The 19,018-nt window shown below is 32.4% G+C and overlaps 1 protein-coding gene and 1 non-coding gene across 4 annotated transcripts in view; one reads left to right on the top strand and one right to left on the bottom strand.

Annotated features, from left to right (window-relative positions):
• Positions 1 to 244: 244 nt before the first annotated feature.
• On the top strand, positions 245 to 381 carry TRNAS-CGA (transfer RNA serine (anticodon CGA)). The gene is made up of 2 exons: positions 245 to 281; positions 346 to 381. It is a non-coding gene; the product is annotated as a tRNA-Ser (tRNA).
• A 17,499-nt stretch (positions 382 to 17,880) lies between these two features.
• LOC135837547 (uncharacterized) overlaps positions 17,881 to 19,018 on the bottom strand; it is a 33,546-nt gene continuing 32,408 nt past the window's right edge. For 2 of the 3 annotated variants that reach the window (XM_065352869.1, XM_065352861.1), the window contains exon 12: positions 18,900 to 18,982. Coding sequence is in view for 1 of the 3 variants with exons in the window: in XM_065352877.1 (XP_065208949.1) it covers positions 18,902 to 18,982 (81 nt within the window). In the remaining 2 variants the exon portion in view is untranslated. Of the gene's footprint in view, positions 18,983 to 19,018 lie in introns of all 3 variants that reach the window. The other variant, XM_065352877.1, reaches the window with a different exon arrangement.

Genomic DNA, 19,018 nt, shown 5'->3' with positions numbered 1-19,018 from the left:
AGGTTTGAGTTTGATTAAAGACTGAGGAAATATATCTCTTGAGTCTCCTCACTTCAAAGTGATCGACCTCGACGATTTTCCGTAACGAAATCTTGAATGAATGAGGCAAAAATATTTCAGTTTTATTTTATTTAATTAAGATTATGTGCAAACGCAATGAAAATTCCCATGAAAACATAATATGATGCAATAATTCGAAGCCATGAACCACATATAAATCAAATACTGACTAACTTTCGTCGAAGCCTGGGTAGCTCAGTTGGTAGAGCACTAGGAACGAACAAATGTTTACAATTGAAATTGAATTCATGTAATCGGTACTTCGGTGCCACACCTCGTTTCCTGACCTAGGGGTCCAGGGTTCAAGTCCCTGTCCAGGCAAAAATTTTTTTCACTGAAATAAAAATCTAAAATGTAAATACATCACTTTAGTTCACGAATTTATCAATTTTATTCAATTTCTAGCCTTGAATCTTTAATAAATTCACTTCGAAAATCGTGTCTGACTATCTATAAGAGCGAAACAACGCAGTAGGTTGCTCAATGCCTTAGGCTTAACGTTGTTTTTCACACGAACTATTTTTCGTCATGAATTATGACGCATTGAAATTATTTTTTCAATTACTGTTCGTATTATTGCTTCTATTTTAAATTATAGTTGAATTTATACTTTTAAAAACATAATAAAATTGTGAAAAAAATTATTAAAGCGTTATTCATTCTTTTAAAAAATGATGAAATTACAAAAAAAAAATATTAGAGCGTAAATAAAAAATTGTATTCTTAAAATATGCATATATTTCTCAAAAAAATTCTATCTGGTATTTCTTCAGATATAAAAAATAAAAATCGTTAATTTTAGCAAAAAAAAAAAAAAAAAAAAAATGGAAAAACTCAAAAATATGATAAAAACTGAATAAAAAATCGCAGCAAGATTTATAATAAAAATGCCACAATTTTCAACAATATTGACTGGAAGAAGAAGGGTGGCAATTTTTAAAATAAAAATAACCTAAATTTATTATTTGAAAAAAAAAATTATGCTTGTGAAATTGATTTTAAATATACGAAAGAATTACTTTTTTTTACAGGTAAGTAGGTAAGTACCTATTTATTTCAAATATCATAACTAAAAATATTTTACCAACTTTGAGAAAAGTAAACTTGTTGAACTGGACTAAAGGGAATCGAAAGATCACCCTAAAACACACTACCATCAGAAATTTCAGATGCTGTAATTCATTTTTCGATTTTAGATGAATTTTAAAAAAAATGGAGTTCATCCTATTTTCGACCTCTTGCATCTGCGAGTAGTATTCGTGTCTTTTTTTTTTAGAACTCTTCAATTTTTTGGTAATAAAAAATATGTAAGTAAGTAAAAATCGAATTCATTATTCATTCAACACCTATAAACTCGGATTTAGTATCTTTGTGGCCTCTTCGATCAATTTGGGCACATATTTTCGAAATCTTTTCATACTGGTTGTGATCCAAAATTTTCTCCAGTGATTATTTTTGAAAAAAAAAGGTCAAAGATGAAATTCAGCTCGATACAAAAAATATAACAATGAAGTTTGAGTTAACCAGTCACCGTAACAAAATCTCGAATGGGCAAAAACATTTCGGTTTTATTCAATTTAATTGAGATTATGAGCATACGCAATGAAAATTCCCTTGAATGCATATGATGCAATTCGAAGCCATGCACCACATATAAAGCAAATATTGACTATCCGACGTAGAAGCCTGGGTAGCTCAGTTGGCAGAGCGCTAGGAACGAATATAAATTTCTGTTGAAAAGAAAACAATGAAAGGGTACTGTCTGTAGATACGGCTGTACCAAGCTCGTTTCCTGACCTAGGAGTCCAGGGTTCGAGTCCCTGTCCAGGCCAAAATTTTTTTTAGTAAAATGAGACAGTAAAATGTAAATATACAACTGTAATTCACGAATTTTTCAATTTGATTCAATTTCTAGCACTAAATCTTTAATAAATTCACTTCGTAAAAAATCGCGTCTCATCAGCTATGATGAGCGAAACAACGCAGTAAGCTACTCACAGCCTTGGGTATAATGTTGTTTTTCGAGAACTATTTTTCATCTTGAATCATGAGATATGAGATTGTTTTTCAACAACTGTTCGTATTATAATTTCCACCATTTTAAATTACAGATGAACTTATACTTTTAAAAAAATTGATAAAATTGTGGGGAAAAAAGTAAGTAAAACGCAGATAAAAATTGTAGGTAGGTACTTCATCTAAAATATGCGTATTATTATTGCTTTAAAAATTTCTATCAAGTATTGCTTCATTTAAAAAAAATAAAAATCGTTAATTTTGGCAAAAAAAAAAACAAGAGCAAAATGGAATCTCAGAAAACTTGAAAATGCGATGAAAACTGAATTAAGAATCGCGCCAAGATTTAACATTTTTGGTAACATTTTGCGCAATTTTCAACAATATTGACTGGAGAAAAGTAGCAGAAACAATTTTTACATAAAAAACCAAAAAACTTGGATAAATTTTTCGAAAAAATAAAAAATTAATAAATAAAAACGTTTTATAAAAATTAAATGAGACGGGCAAAATTTAATACTTATTTCAAATTTGAATGAAAACTTTTTAAAAATAATGTCAAATTTAGAAAAGAAGAACAAATTGGTCCAAACGAATCGAGAGCAAATGCTTTAAAAATCGTCAAATTCAGCGGGAAAAAAAATTATTTTAAACTTGGAAAATGTTTTTTTTTTTATTTAAATACCTACTTTTCAGAAATTTCTAAATTTCTAATCGGAAAAGAATAGCAAATTGGCCCAATTGAATGCGAGATCATAAGAGCAGTGACAAAACCGTGGGTTTTTACTGACTCGTTCTTTTGATTAGTTTTATCAGAATTACCAAAAAATCTCGTTTTTTCTGCCAAAACTGCAGAAAACCCTTTCATTTTGGTGGGAATTTTCAGAAAGTCTTCTTTTTTTTTTGTAGCCGAAAATCTGCTTTTTAGTGTCAAAATTCAAAACAAAATCACTTTTTTTATAAAAACATTACCAAAAAAATCTCATCTTTCTTGTCAAAATATTGTATTAAAATCCTAAGCAGTTTTTTGTAGAAATATTATAAGATCTATTTTTTTTTCAAAATTGAATAAATAAAAAATAAATTCGAGTGGTCAAAATTTCCTAAAAAATGATTTTTCCAAAATTGCAAGGAAACGATTTTTTTGTGGTAAAAATCGAAAGAAAGTACTCATTTTTTTGTGGCCAAAAATTTGATTTTTGTGCCAAAATTGCAAAAAAAAAACAACAGTTTATTCATCAAATTTACCAAAAGTGCTACTTTTTTTGTTGAAAATTTTGAAAAATTCTACTCTTTCGTAAGCATTATTTAAATGAATTATTTCTCAACATTTCGATGAGTAAATTCCTGTTTTTTCGACTGAGTAACTGCCAGAAAAAATTTCTTTGGATAAAAATTCGCAAAATTGCGAAAAGTTTCACGTTTTTGTAAAAATTGCTAAAAATATTCCTTCAGTCCAAATTGTGAAAAATGTCAGTTTTTTAATTTTTTTTTCAGTCAAATTTTCCAGAGTCTGTTTTTTTGGGGGCTAAAGTCGCCGAAACCACATTTTTTTTGATGAAAAATTCCATGAGGGAGTTTTTTGTCCCAAAATATCAGCTCGTTTGTAAAGTTAGCAATTTTTATCGAAATTATAGGTTCTAAAAAAGTTTACTTTTTTTGTCCAAATTGTGAAAACTTCTAATTGTTGTAAAAATTGTATAATTATAAAGTACCCATTTTTTGAAAAAACTGGGGAGAAAAAAAACGATTTCTTCCACCGAAATTGCCAAGTCTTCAGTCTTGTTTTATTTAACAACATTTTGCAGAATAAAACTGGTTAAAATTTTTCCTAAAACTTTTGTTTTTTTATGGGAAAAAATCTACTTACAAGGGAACCTCTTGAGGTGTCCGCCTGCGATTTGAACGGGACCGCGATTTTTGGAAAGAGCATGTTCAAAATCCCCAAATCCAAATTTTCAGCTGCTCAAGTTCATTTTTCGATTTTTGGCGAATTTTTGAAAATTCAAAATTGACTGTTTTTGGCGATTTGTGCTTTTTTTTAAAAAGTACGTACTTGATCAATAAAAATGGTCAAAATAAGTCTCAAAACCAATATTAATGATCCAAATCCAAATTTCACCATTTCCAGCCATTCTGGAGCCTCCAGCGCGATTTTTCAATTTCTCCAGAATTTTGAATTTGCTCCAGAAGGCGTGAATATGAAGTAGGGCAGCTAAAAATCGAGTTGTATATTACAATCGACCTGCTTAACGAGTTTATCCACATTTGAGCCGATTTTGAGAGTGACACCTCAAAAGTGGATTTTTGATCAGCTTTTTTTTCAAAATTAAAAAATCCAAAAAATCAAAAAATAACCGTTTTGAGAGGAAATTTTTGAAATTTGGGCAAATCGCCGTATTTTGTTCAAAACTAACCCCTCAAATCCAAATTTCACAATTTCCAGTCATTCTGGAGCCTCCAGCGCGATTTTCAAATTTCTCCAGAATTCTGAATTGGCCCCAGAAGGCGTGAATATGCACTTGGGCGGCTGAAAATCGAGTTGTGTGTTATAGGCTACTCGATCTGTTTAACGAGTTCATCCACATTTCAGTCGATTTTCGGAGAGACACCTCAAGAGTGGTTTTTTGACCAGTTTTTTTCATACGGGTCATTCCACGTCAATTGGACCAAGAAGTGGTAGGTGGGTTCGGCGATTTTTTTGAAATTTTTCCTGTGGAAAGACCTTCCGAAGGGATGACCAATGGCGCAAATCGCAGCCCTCTAGCTCATTTTTAACGGCAGCCAGGGGGTGTCAAAGTTTTCAGTGAACCTAAAATATCATCCATTTCAGCAGTGGATTGCTCGATAACCGCGATACCTACCAAAATGGTACTTTTTCCCATAGTTAGAGGTTTTGAATGGCTTTTTGGTGATATCATAAAAATCAGTGTTGCCACTTTTTTTCGTACAAAAAATTAGCTCAAAAAGTTTCAAAACGTAATTTTCATATCGTTCCGACTCTCAAAAATTCTGAAAAAAATACATTATGGACAACTGTTCATGCTGAACAACATATTAAAAAATTGGGATGGTAACTTGTAACAAAGTCGATTTAAAAAAATTTAAACTTTGCGAATAAATGCTATTTTTTTATTTAAAACATGAAAAAAAAGTTTTGATTAGTAAAGTTGACCCATTTGACCCCTATTTTCACGTATCTGTTGAAAAAATTGAAAAAACCCCTTTCACTCAATAAAATGAACTCATCACAAAAAAATCAAAATTTGAAAAAATTCAATTTTCAATTTCAAACATCAAAAAAAGTTCAAATTTATTCAGTTGTCTTATTTTGACCACTTTCTGACGTATTTCATGAAAAAGTTGATAAAAATCTCCCTCACAGAAAAAATGAAATTTGCTTTTTTTTTGAATTTTTTTGAATTTTGATTTTTTTGTGATGAGTTAATTTCACCGAGTGAAGGGGTTTTTTCAACTTTTTCAACAGATACGTAAAAATAGGGATCAAATGGGTCAACTTTACCAATCAAAACTTGTTTTCATGTTTTAAATAAAAAAATAGCATTTTTTCGCAAAGTTCAAATTTTTTTAAATCGACTTCGTTACAAGTTACCATCCCAATTTTTTAATATGTTGTTCAGCATGAACAGTTGTCCATAATATATTTTTTTCAGAATTTTTGAGAGTTGGAACGATATGAAAATTACGTTTTGAAACTTTTGAGCTAATTTTTTGTACGAAAAAAAGTGGCAACACTGATTTTTATGATACCACCAAAAAGCCTTTCAAAACCTCTAACTATGGGAAAAAGTTCCATTTTGGTAGGTATCACGGTTATCGAGCAATCCACTGCTGAAATGGATGATATTTTAGGTTCACTGAAAACTTTGACACCCCCTGGCTGCCGTTAAAAATGAGCTAGAAGGCTGCGATTTGCGCCATTGGTCATCCCTTCGGAAGGTCTTTCCACAGGAAAAATTTCAAAAAAATCGCCGAACCCACCTACCACTTCTTGGTCCAATTGACGTGGAATGACCCATACTTAATCGATGAAGAGATCCTTACTTCAGGATTTTAAACTTTTCCAGTTCAGTTTATTCAACGATCGTATCGTTTGTGCATTTTTTAGAAAAAATGTAACCTTAATAAATTCGTTTCATGTCTAGATCAAACTCTACAAAACAAATGATGGGCGAATTTTTTCCAAATTTTTTTCCATTGCTTACTTTAGTTGTTCGTTTTTGTTGTGCGGATATTTGAATTTTTTAAATTTACGATTACATTCTACCTGTTTGTTCGGCATTGATCTTTGTTCTGATGAAGAAAAATGAGTAAAATATAAAAAACGATGCTCAATAAATTGTAAAACACAAAATGTGAAGATTTATTTTCAAAAATATATAACCATGCAATATAAAATGTAGCAAAAAAAACAACGAAGTTGTACTTGACTGATAAATAAGAAAATTAAAAAACAAAACAAAAATAAATAATGAAACTAGTAAGTACTCTAAATTAAATAAATATATCACAGCAGCGCAATTTATTAGGAAAATAATCAGTCTTCAATTGCCAGGCTCGAAAATCCAATCCGTTTACGACGCACCGGAGCACGATTTTCACAACTCGGTGGAGCTTTTCTACCACGTCTCCCCGGAGCTGTTTTTTTACCCTTTACTGAAACCCACCCCGCCGGCTTCTTGACTCTAGTCGAACTTGACTGGATAGAATTCTTCTTCGACTTATCGGAAACGTAGGAATTATATTTTTTTACGAATTCGGTGCAAGACATCGTTTCTACGATCGGTTGATAAATATCGAACACGTGTTTCATGTATTTCTCGATGAACACGCTGGATACGTTATTTTTAGCTCGCTTTCGATTATGGAACAAAACCAGTTGATCGGAGCTTTCCGGGTATTTTTTGTACTTGGCACAATACAGAGAGAAGATCCTGGCGTAAGATTCGGATTTGATGTCGAATTTACCAACGCATTTCGCTACTGGTTTATTGCTCACGGGACATTTGGCGAAAGGACGTAAAGTATCGGGATCGATTTGCATGTGGAAGACTTCTTTGGATTCAGTTTTATCGTTTTTCAAGATCACCCATTTGGGTCGAGGTAGATTATTACCGTCTTGATTTAGTTTCTGGAAACGAGTCGATTTGGCAGTTAACGAATCCCACATGACTTTGACTACCGAAGGAGGGATACCAGAGACGAGATCTGGAGCTGGTAACTCGGTTGGTTTGTGACCGGACAGAAGGACTATTTTATCTTGTACGATGCAGTAGTTTTGGTATCCGGCTCGGATGGTTCGATCCAATTCGCGATCTTTTTTGTGACCCAGCATGGCGTTCCATAATTTCCACAGCTTTATTCGGAAATTTAGTCGTTTTCTGATGACGTCGTCGATGGGTATTTTGTCTTCGAGATTGGCATCGTTGAGTAAATCGAGGAGTACGGTACCGTAGGGATAACGAAGCAGATTACGAGTGGAATTCGGAGCGTACATCGAAGCTACCAGGATGACGTACCATAAAGCAACGTACAATGGGACTCGATCAACTGGAAGAGCGATTCTGACGTGCAGAGTGAGATGGTATCGTAAAGTATCGTTCAAGATGTACTCTTTGAGGATGGCGTTGATCAAAGGATGGAGTTCGTCTCGAGGCCAAGCTACGCTTTCGTTACTCTGAACCGAAGAATCGATGTGTTTTTTCAGCAAATACAACACGACCAACTGCCAAATGACTTTGTTACCGTAGATCGTGTTACGTTTTTCACTTTCGAAGAACGAGGCTAAAGCTTGAGAGTTGAAATTGATCTCGTTCATGTTGGCAGGACCCAAGATGAAAGCTCGACACTGGTCTCGAGTAAAAGGTGACTCTGTGACGCTACCTTTGGTCAATTCTTTGACCGTGTTGACTGACAGAGGATGAAGCTCGAATCGTTTTATCATCTGCGAACGAATACTTTCATCTTGGAATACGAGGAATGGATTCTTGACGAAGGTCGAATCAGGTTTGAATAAAGCTGGTTGGTTGAATTTAACCAGAATGCAGATTTTACCTTCGTCGATGTTCTCGAAAGTGATACTGTCTTCGATAACCGTAGCCTCGTCATCGAACTTATAACCGGCGACCACTTTGGGTTTCTTGAGAACGGTGGATTTTAGATCAGCTTTAGCTCTCGTATCGGATATCGTGATGGAAGCGCATTTATCGAAGCACTTCAAGATTTTACTCCTCCAGCTCTGAAATTCGGCGTTCTCGACGGTGAACATTTTAGCTTTGATTGCTTTCTCGAGACCGGCAGCGTCACCTTTGTCGAAATACTCCTTGGCAGAAAGAGGTTTACTTTCGGGCAACTCTTTGTATTTTTTATCCAGTTTAGCTTGCAAAATCGTACGCAGACGAGTAAAAGCATCGAAATCGCTGTTCTTCAGTTCGGTCACACGTGAGCATAGAAACGATATGAATTCCGGCGAGCAGATATCTTCGTAGTTTTCTAATTCGGCTACAGAAGGGACCTTTTTGGTGACACTGGTATCGTTGATACTGAATGATAACTCGGCGACTGATCCGAAAACAGCGTTTAGTCCGAAATTCATATCCTCTTCGTCGCCGATGTAATGAATGGTGACTGTTTTCAGACGAGGAAATTCGGGCTTACGTAGATAATCGATGCATTCGTTGATATCGTCATCGTCGATTTCTCCATCGGTCGTTACTTGTAATGTGAGTTCGGCTCCTTTACCGAATTTATTCTCGATGAAATCTTTGTGAAATTTGAGTAAAATGTACGCCATGAATGAACTCGGAGTCGTTCCATAGAACTCTCTGTCGTGGAGAACGTTTTCGACTCGTACGCATTTTTCGCTCCAGGATAACAGAGCGTCGAATTTGTTCGATTTTACCAGGTTTTGAACCGATTTCCAGTATTCGTCGCAGCCTTCGGTAGAACCACTCGCGTCGAAACACAGAATTTCCATTCTGCTACCGAAAATAAGACCAGTTCGATCGATAAATTTATCTTTATCACGAAGCACTAATTTTTTAGAATTTAACCGGATCGAAAGTTAGAAAAGAAAACCGATTACCTACTGCTCGAAACTAAACCGTCTGACACCGTACGAAGTACGATTGCTACGAAATGGGAACCAAGCCGGAGGAATAGGATGATGAAAGATGATGAAATAGTTTTTCGGCCAACTGATGAATCATCGGTGGCGTAAACGCGATTCACGAATTACACACCTGTCTATAAATAAACTGACGTAAACAAAAACATAATGCGAAAGTTGCTGAACGATAAAGTACAATTGACCATTTTGTAGTCCAAATAAACAGCACAGTAGCTGAACGAAAGTCGAAAACCGAGCGGCGAAGGTATCAATTGATCATCTAAATTAAATCAAATCAGAACATGAAATCAGATTCACAAAATATGTATATTTTCTGTTTTCGAAGTGTCGTAAATTCCAAAATTTCTATTATCTTATCATCACCGGTTACCAAAGTACTCCAAAATCCACCCCCTGCCAGCACAAGCCCAGTTTGCCTATCATCATTGTTCGTCTTGAGAATCACTAGGAGTGCTAACTGCTTCAGATTATACTCGTTGTTTTATTTTTCGTAAAATTTAAAAATGATAAAATGACTAAATGAGTGATCCTTTTCTGTTCATCTTCATCTCGTACCCTCAGGGATCAACTTTCAACTTCTCAAGAATAAATCAATGCAGCTTCAATAAAAGTATGAAGAAATGTTCAAATGGTCGCCCAGAGACCAGAGATGACAACATTTGACCTCCATCAGGGACCCAAATAAGAAATAACAAAATATGAAAATACTTGATAGTAGACTCTGGCTTTATATTGTTACCTAATACCAGTAATACCTGTAAATTAATTTCAATTTTATGTGCGCCCCCCCCCCCATCAAATTCCAAATGATGGCTCGTAAGATGTTTTGGCGGAATCAGAAGGTAAGTAGGTAATGTAGGTCTAGGTACATACATATGATAATGATAAATACAGTATCATTAATCAATTATACAATTATCACCAAATTACCATTTCCTTCATCGACCTTTTTCTCCATGACTAGGTACAATCTGACTGAATTCTCGAATTGAATTTCGTAATTATATTACCTTAATTAATTACCAAAAGTTTACTGAATCTACGAATTCTGTGTTATAGTCCGGCATATGACTATAGGAGTAATTGCACCCCCCCCCCCCGATCCTCCGGAACAACTTTTTTCTTAAAGGGAACATCCTAAGGAACATTTTAAAGCAAACTTGCCAAAAAAAATGGCCTTACTTACAAAATGGCGGTCATTTTGATTGACAAGTTAGCCGAAATCGCAGATTTTGCGTTTTAACATAGGACTCGCACGAACTTTTTCAAACTTTACAAAGGTAGATCGAAAGATCATGCAAAAATTTATCACCTGTCAAAATTTCGAGTGCTAAAGTGCGTTTTTCGAATTTTGGTGAATTTTTAAAAATCGAATTTAGTCCAAAAATGAGGGGAAAAATCAAAATTTTACCAAATTGACCAAGAAAGCTGAAATTTGGGATATACCCTATTTTCGACATGCCAAATCGATTGGAAACGGCTTCAACCCGTTTTGAGCAGTTCTGGAGCCTCCAGCAGATGTTTGAAACTCGAAATTCCCACAAAATTCCATCAAATTGGAGTTGTTAAGCTAAAATTTATTCTAAAAACTAATTTCAATACGCTACGAAGTACTGCAGGTGAATTTCAAGTCGTTTTGGATCCTCCAGCGACTTTTTAAAAATTCCTGAAACCTCCAGCAGATTTTGGAAACTTAATGGAGATGGAAAGCTGAAATTTACTCTACATTCCGATTTTAACACCCTCTGAAGACGACTTCAGGTGGGTTCAAGTAATTTTAGGGCCTCCAGCGACTTTTTTTGAAAACTACTGGAGCCTCCAGTAGATTTTCGAAACTTGAAATTTCCCCAACATTAATTTATCAAATGGAGTTGGCAAGCTGAAATTTACTTCGCAGACTACATGGCGGTTTCAAATGATTTTGAAGCTTCCAGCTACTTTTAGGAAATTTCAATTTTCCAAAAAAACGTCCTACAACCTTTTAAAAAGTCGCTGGAGGCCCTAAAATGACTTGAACCCACCTGAAGTCGTCTTAAGAGGGTGTTAAAATCGGAGTGTAGAGTAAATTTCAGCTTTCCATCTCCATTTGATGAAATTTTGTGAAAATTTCAAGTTTCAAAAATCTGCTGGAGGTTTCAGGAATTTTCAAAAAGATCACTTAATTTTTTGGAAATAATTTTAATAATTTTTATGTCAGTTTTACAAATTTTTTTTGTAATACTTGTAATTTTCATAAAACATTCAATTTAACTGATACTGTATTTTGTCAATTTTTCACAATAATTTTCCACTATTCGTCTGATATTTGGGAAATAGATGTAAATATTTGGAATATTTGAATTGACTACTAGTAGAATTTCTTTACTCGACTATTTCTGTGACATTTTAACAAAATACTTTGATTTTTGAAAAATTTACATTCGTGTAGTAGAAATTCATCGTGAAAAAAATTGAAACGAATTTCGAAACTTTCTTTTTAATAAGTTGTTTTGAAATTTGAAAATAATACGAATTCCTTTTTTTTCGCAATATTCTAAAAACAACAAACTATAAGTAAGTATTGAGTATAAAAAAGGACATGAAAAAACAATTTTATACACCAAATTAGTGTTGAATTCGGCCATAACAGCTTTGATCCAATTTGAAATCATTTCTGACTTCGTATATGAGTCGATTTGATGGTGAAGGCGTGTTTGATACTTACCTTTGCAACACATTTCGGCGTTCATTGAGATCTCTTGGATCAGAAGTTCGTAGAATTTAATCGGACTCCATCCGTCTGTGGTACTTACCGTAGTGTAACTTGAATTTGTTGCCGAATTTTCGTAAATTCTGTGAAATTGAACGGTAAGATAGTGAGATCATTTCGAAAGAATTCAATGGTCGAATCAATTAATTAAAATGGTGCAGTCTACGATCCGAAAGCGAAAATTTGTCATCGATTGAAAAATTTCAACTAGGTAAACGACAAAAAATCAAATGGAAAAATTTGGTCATCGTCTGTGCAATTTTTCAATTAATAAGCAAGGAATTGAATTGAATTTTATGATGAAATTTTTATAATTTCTCAATTCTCACATCAAAATGCCCTTAAAATTAAAAAAAAAAATCAAAATTTTTGTACTTTTGCTCTCTAAAGAGATTTTTAATATTTTATCAAAAATGGAAATCGGGAAGTAATTTCCAAAAATTCAAGTTTTTTACCAATTTTTTTCGAATTTCAAAATCATTTAATACTGTTTCATTACAATTTTGTCGAGATGCTAACATTTTTCGTGTCGAATCAACATTTTTTCAATCGTAAAAAATGTTCACAAGGTTTCACTGTACATTATACAGTACCTATACTACCTATGACACAGAAGTAGTGCCCGGTGGCTTTTATTTCTAACACTGGAAAGAGCTAGAGAGATGAATGAAGCGGCGTTGAGTAAGAAAAAATAGGAGGTTTCAGAACTGACCTTGAAAATTTCAGGCCCATGCACAGGGTGTCCACAAATTGAAAAACCGGTTTGGTCAAAATATTCGAACTGGTTTTTATTGTCGCAATGTATTCTACACACTAAGGCGACAAAAACGAGATATGAATTTATTGAAACCGGTTTATCAACTTGCAACCAGCTGACAAAAAATATCCAAAAATTGCAGATAGAGAAAAAAGCTTGAAAAATTACACAATTCTGTCCAATCACATTTTGAAACCGGTTCATTGGTTCGCATTTAACAACCGGTTTCTGACAATAACCTAAAAATTGAAGATAGTGAAAAATGCTTGAAACAAAAGTTGTAGAGCGTGAATAATTGAACTATTTTTGCTGGTCGGATTTTGAAACCGGTTCATTGATTTGCAACCAGTTATCAAAATTACCTAAAAATTGGAGATCGAGAAAAAAGCTTGAAACAAAAGTTGCAGAGCGTGAAAAATTAATTAATTCTGATTCTCTCTCTAAAAAATCAAATGGAATACGATTTAATTCAACTAAAATAGAAATTAATCATATAAAAAATTTTAATATCCTAAAGAAAAATTATACTAATTATATTTAATTCATTTAAAAATATTAAATTAAAATTTTTTATTAAAATAATTAATCACACAATTCTAATCAATCACATTTCGAAACCGGTTCACTGGTTCGCATTTAGCAACCGGTTTTTAACAATCACCTAAAAATTGAAGACAGAGAAAAATGCTTGAAACAAAAGTTGTAGAGCGTTGAAAATTGAACCATTTTCGCTGATCAGATTTTGAAACCGGTTCATTGATTTGCAACCAGTTATCAAAATTACCTCAAAGTTGGAGATCGAGAAAAAAGCTTGGAACAAAAGTTGTGGGGCATGAAAAATTACACAATTCTGTTCAATCACATTTTGAAACCGGTTCATTGGTTCGCATTTAGCAACCGGTTTTTGACAATCACCTACAAATTCATGATAGAGAAAATGCTTGAAACAAAAGTTGTAGAGCGTGAAAAATTGAATCATTTTTGCTGACCGGATTTTGAAAATGGCTAATTACCTTACAATCAGGTAACTTTTGATGGCTTGCTGCGATTTAATGAACCGGTTTCAAAATCTGATCAGCAAAAATGGTTCAATTTTTAACGCTCTACAACTTTTGTTTCAATCATTTTTCTCTAGGTACCTATCTTCAATTTTTAGGGGATTGTCAAAAACCGGTTGCTGAATACGAACCAATGAACCAGTTTCAAAATGTGATTACACAAAATTGTGTTATTTTTCACACTCTACAACTTTTGTCTCAAGCATTTTTCATATCCACAATTTTTGGGGAATTTTCAATGACTGGCTGAAAATTAGTGAACCGGTTTCAAAATCCAATCAGCAAAAATAGTTCAATTTTTTGCGCTCAACAATTTTTGTCTCAAGTTTTTTCCCTTTATCTTCAATTTGTAGGTGATTGTCGAAAACTGGTTGCTAAATGCAAACCAGTGAACCGGTTTCAAAATATGATTGAACAGAATTGTATAATTTTTCACGCCCTACAACTTTTGTTCTGGGCTTTTTTCTCGATCTCCAATTTTTAGGTATTTGTTGATAACTGGTTGCAAATTAATGAACTGGTTTCTAAATCTGATCTGCGAAAATGGTTCAAGTTTTTACGCTGTACAACTTTTGTTTCAAGCTTTTTTCTCTATCTACAATTTTTAGTTGATTGTCAAAAACTGGTTGCTAAATGCGAACCAGTGAACCGGTTCCAAAATGTGATTGAACAGAAATTGTGTAATTTTTCACGCTGTACAACTTTTGTTTTCAGGATTTAAGCTTTTTTCCTTATCTACAATTTTTAGTTGATTGTCAAAAACTGGTTGCTAAATGCAAACCAGTAAACCGGTTTCAAAATGTGGTCAACAGAATTGTGTGATTTTTCACGCCCTACAACTTTTGTTTTAAGCTGTTTTCTCGATCTCCAATTTTTAGGTAATTTTTGATAACTGGTTGCAAATCAATGAACCGGTTTCAAAACCTGATCAGCGAAAATGGTTCAATTTTTCACTTTCTACAATGTTTGTTTCAAGCTTTTTTCTCTATCTTCAATTTTTAGGTGATTGTCAAAAACCGGTTGCTAAATTCGAACCAATGAACCGGTTTCAAAATGTGATTAGACAGGATTGTGGAATTTTTCACGCTCTACAACTTTTGTCCCAAACTTTCTTCTCTATCTACAATTTTTGGGTACTTTTTGTTAACCGGTTGCAAATTAACGAACCGGTTTCAATAAATTCACATCACGTTTTTGTCGCCTTAGTGTGTAGAATACATTGCGCCAATAAAAACCAGTTTGAATTTTTTGACCAAACTGGTTTTTCAATTTGTGGACACCCTGTGCATGGACCTGAAATTTTCAAGTTCACTTTTGAAAGCCCTTATTTTTCCCTACTCAACGCCGCTTCAATTCATTTATCTCTCTAGCTCATTCCACTTAGAAATAAAAGCCACCGGGTGCTACTTTTGTGTACCTAATACTGTACAACTTTCGTTTGAAAATTTCATTAGAAACCAAAAATACAAAGACTGAAATTTTTTGAATAGATGGAAGGGAGGAGAGGAGTGAATTTACGATGCACCTAAGCGTTTGTTTTTTTTCGAAATTGAACACTTAATTCTCTCAAATGAAGGTCAACTTTGCGTGATTAAGATTATAAATCACAAAAAAACTGTTTCTGTAAGCCTATTTTTGAATTTCAAGGAGTAGGGAGGGTTTGGTTCAAAATTTTACCCCCCCCCCCTCTCAAAAAAAAGTTGACATTTTTGCAAAAGGAAGAACTTTTTGGCTATTTCTGTTCAAAAAGTGAAATTTTTCGACAATTCAAAGGAAAAAATGAGACTTGCAGTTTTTTTTTTTTTTTTTGCCAAAAACGACGAAATTTTGTTAAGAAACAAGAATTTTAGACAATGTTTGATAAAAATCAAGATTTTGAAAATTTCAGTACAAAACAGGAATTTTGGGAATTATTCGCGAGAAATTACCTATTTTTGAAAATTTGGATTCCTTTTTCAATTTTCAGATAAAAAAAAACCAAGACACTAAGTTTTTTTTGTTTTTTGACAATTTCAGATAAAAAAGCAAGACCTTTTTAATGTAAAAAAGTTGAATTTTTGGAATTTTTTTAGTAAAGAACGAGGTTTAGTACAATTTTTGAAAAAAAAACAACACCTAAATACGTCATGTACCTTGGAAATTTTTGTTTCATCCAAAATCGATTTTTTATTTCAAATTCAGAAACATAAAAATTTTATCAACGGTGAAAAATTCTCACAAGTTTGATTCTTTACTTACCAACGTTTTCTGAATATCAAAAATTCTGGAATTAGGTATTACATTTTTTCAAAATTCAAAACGAATTATCAATTTTAACCAAACGCGTTTTCTGGATCTAAAAAAAACTTCAATTTCTTAGTTTGTTAAAAATGGTAGCACAAATTGTATTTTTTTTTTTTTTTTTTAAATTGAATTTTAATAGACGATTTCTTGGACACCCAGTAGATATAAAATTTGTAAAAAGAAAATATTACCCCTTCTTTTCAAATCGACGGTGGATTTGCTCAAATTCTTAATAAATATACATTAATTACCTATCTATCTATCTAATGAAAGTCAGATACCTAAAGTAAAATTTCAACGTTGAACAATTTTTTCATACTTACCTACCTGAAAAATATTTTTCGCACTTTCGCTCTGAGAAATTCACCAATTCTCTTGACACATTATCGCAACAGTCTACGCATCTGATAAAAAATTCTTTCGTCTTGTTACTTTCATCACAAACATCTAAAATCCCAAATTTCCAACTTCAAAAAAATTCACAAACTTGATAGGTATAAGAATTTCCACGTTGTCGAACAATCGTGAATTTTTTTTTTTTTGGGTGTTTGATACTCAAATTATGATGCTTTTATATTCTAAAATACCATTTAATATTTTCAGTTCGTGGAATATTTTTCTATTTACTAATAAATATTAATTTTTCGTTAATTTTGGCGAGAAATCGTCATTTTTTGATTCAACTTGTATCGAATTTTAGCCAAAATTAAAAATTTTGAAAATTTTTCAGCCGTCGGGTCGAACGATCTCGAATAATTTTCGTTTACAAATTAATTTCAGTTTCACTTTTCATCATTAAAATAGAGAAAAAAATAAGCAATGGAGTACGAGGTCCTTTACCTCATACACATAATATTCTCTCGCTCGTTTTCATTCACTCGATCATATTTCAACTCTACATACCACCTTTTCACAAAGTTGATAACTTTTGAATTTTAAAGAAATACGAAAATGTAACTTTAAAACATGATTTTATTGAAACTACACAAAATCAAATAATTACAAATTAATTAACGACAAGATAACAGGTTCGAGTAAAAATAGATACAATACAAAATTCTGGTAAAAAAAGATCAACAATTAAAAAATACAGGTAGGTAAATGATAAAATGAGCATACCTACAAAAAATTGGAACACAAAAAGGTAACCAGAAGATGAAAATTTTCGATCAAAAACAGGTAATTAAAAATAACATAGTAACTATCAAGTAAGGAAAAAAAGAACAAAAACAAAAAATAGGTACAACACATTACTGAAAGAAAGCAAAAAAAAAAAAAAAATACATCAGTCTCTTACCATTTTCCATTAAGAAAATTTATTCCTAATTCGTAGAATAAAAACATGTTGAATTTTAAGTCTTTTTTTTTTTTGAGTTTTCAAAACATTTTTAATTTTGCAAAATGTTGAATATTTTTTCAAAAAAAAAAAAAAAAATGATAACTAATAAGTTACTATCAGGTGTAAAATTAAACTATGGTCGTAGTTCAAAATAAGTTAGCACTACTCAGATAAATTCAGTCGCGATTTTGACCTTTATATTTTTCCATTTAGAGCACTTAGATACCCGAATACAAAATTCAAAAAGTCCAAGTTAATTAAATTCAAAAAATTGCAATCTTGAAATAGAAAAAAACGAGGTCAAAGATCATATTTTTTTTGAGTCGTGTTGATTTGGAATTATCCTTAAACAATCTACTTATTTGCTCGACAAATTACGTAAGTACGTATAAAACGTAATTAAAAATTTTAGTGCGTAAAATTAAAAATAAAACGACAAATTGAAAATTATAAGTACTCCACCCTGTAGGTATAGTAGCTGATTAAAGGAACTTGGTGTAGTTTTTTTTTGTTTTTTTTTTTCAAATCAAGCGAGTAAAATTTTTATTTCACTCGAATTAATTTTTTTTTCAAATTTCTACCTCGAATAACAGAACATGTACGTAAAATAATACATACTTTAAAAGTACAATAATTTAGTATTTAAAATACTGGTAAACATGATCAAATTGCACGATATTTTTCAAACCGAACTCTCTATCAGTTCTCTTTGTCTACTATTTTTTTCCATTGCAAAAATCTATTCGCAAATACTACGTAAAATAATTGATATTGGAACTTTTTAATTAGCGAGGATAAAACATAAAATAGAAAAACATTTCGAATCTACTTTTGGAGGTAACCTCGAATGATAATTTCTCGTTAAATTAATATTACCCATGATTACGAATAAAAAAAAATAAAAACAAATTCGCTAAATATGTACACGTATACAAGAGTCTTTTTTAGTCATCAGCTTCAGTCTTGAGATTTGAAAAAATTTCTTTGAAAAAAATTCCAAAAAAAATCAACTAGTTGCACGAGACTGTGTAGGCCTAAACGCCAGAGAAATCTGAAACTTAACCATAATGGACTAACCTTAGTTTTTTTTGGTTTAATTTAGCAATTAAAAAAATACTCTCCTGTAGGTACTTTAAAAAATCCGAAATATAACAAAAAAAAAAAAAAAAGGACAATTCCGCGCAATAATGCGCAGTCAAAATGCGATTCAAAAAGGATAAGGCATCAAAAATGAAGTGCCTTAACTAAAACTATACGAAGGAAACTTAACTAAGTACTTTTTAAATATAATGAATTGGTTCGAAAATTTCGAAAACTATGTCATAAAAGGGTTAAAATTAACATAAAATACTTCGAACACAATACGAATTAAACACATTTTAAACTGTTAAAAAATTTTAGAAAAATAAAGCGCCAAACATATTTGATAAATAAAACCGAACTGACCGATGAAGTTCAAAGATAGTTAGAAATTGGTATAAACAGATGATCATTCATAAAGTTCATCCAAATCACTGTCATCCTTACTTTCCGGGACCGGGACCGGGACTGGGACCGGGACGTCATTTGTCTGTAAATCAGAAAAAAAAACAATCAAAAATTAAAA

This window comes from Planococcus citri, chromosome 1, assembly GCF_950023065.1.
Source record: "Planococcus citri chromosome 1, ihPlaCitr1.1, whole genome shotgun sequence".
NCBI classification, from domain to species: Eukaryota; Metazoa; Arthropoda; class Insecta; order Hemiptera; family Pseudococcidae; genus Planococcus; species Planococcus citri.
This window is presented reverse-complemented; position numbering and strand designations above follow the sequence as displayed.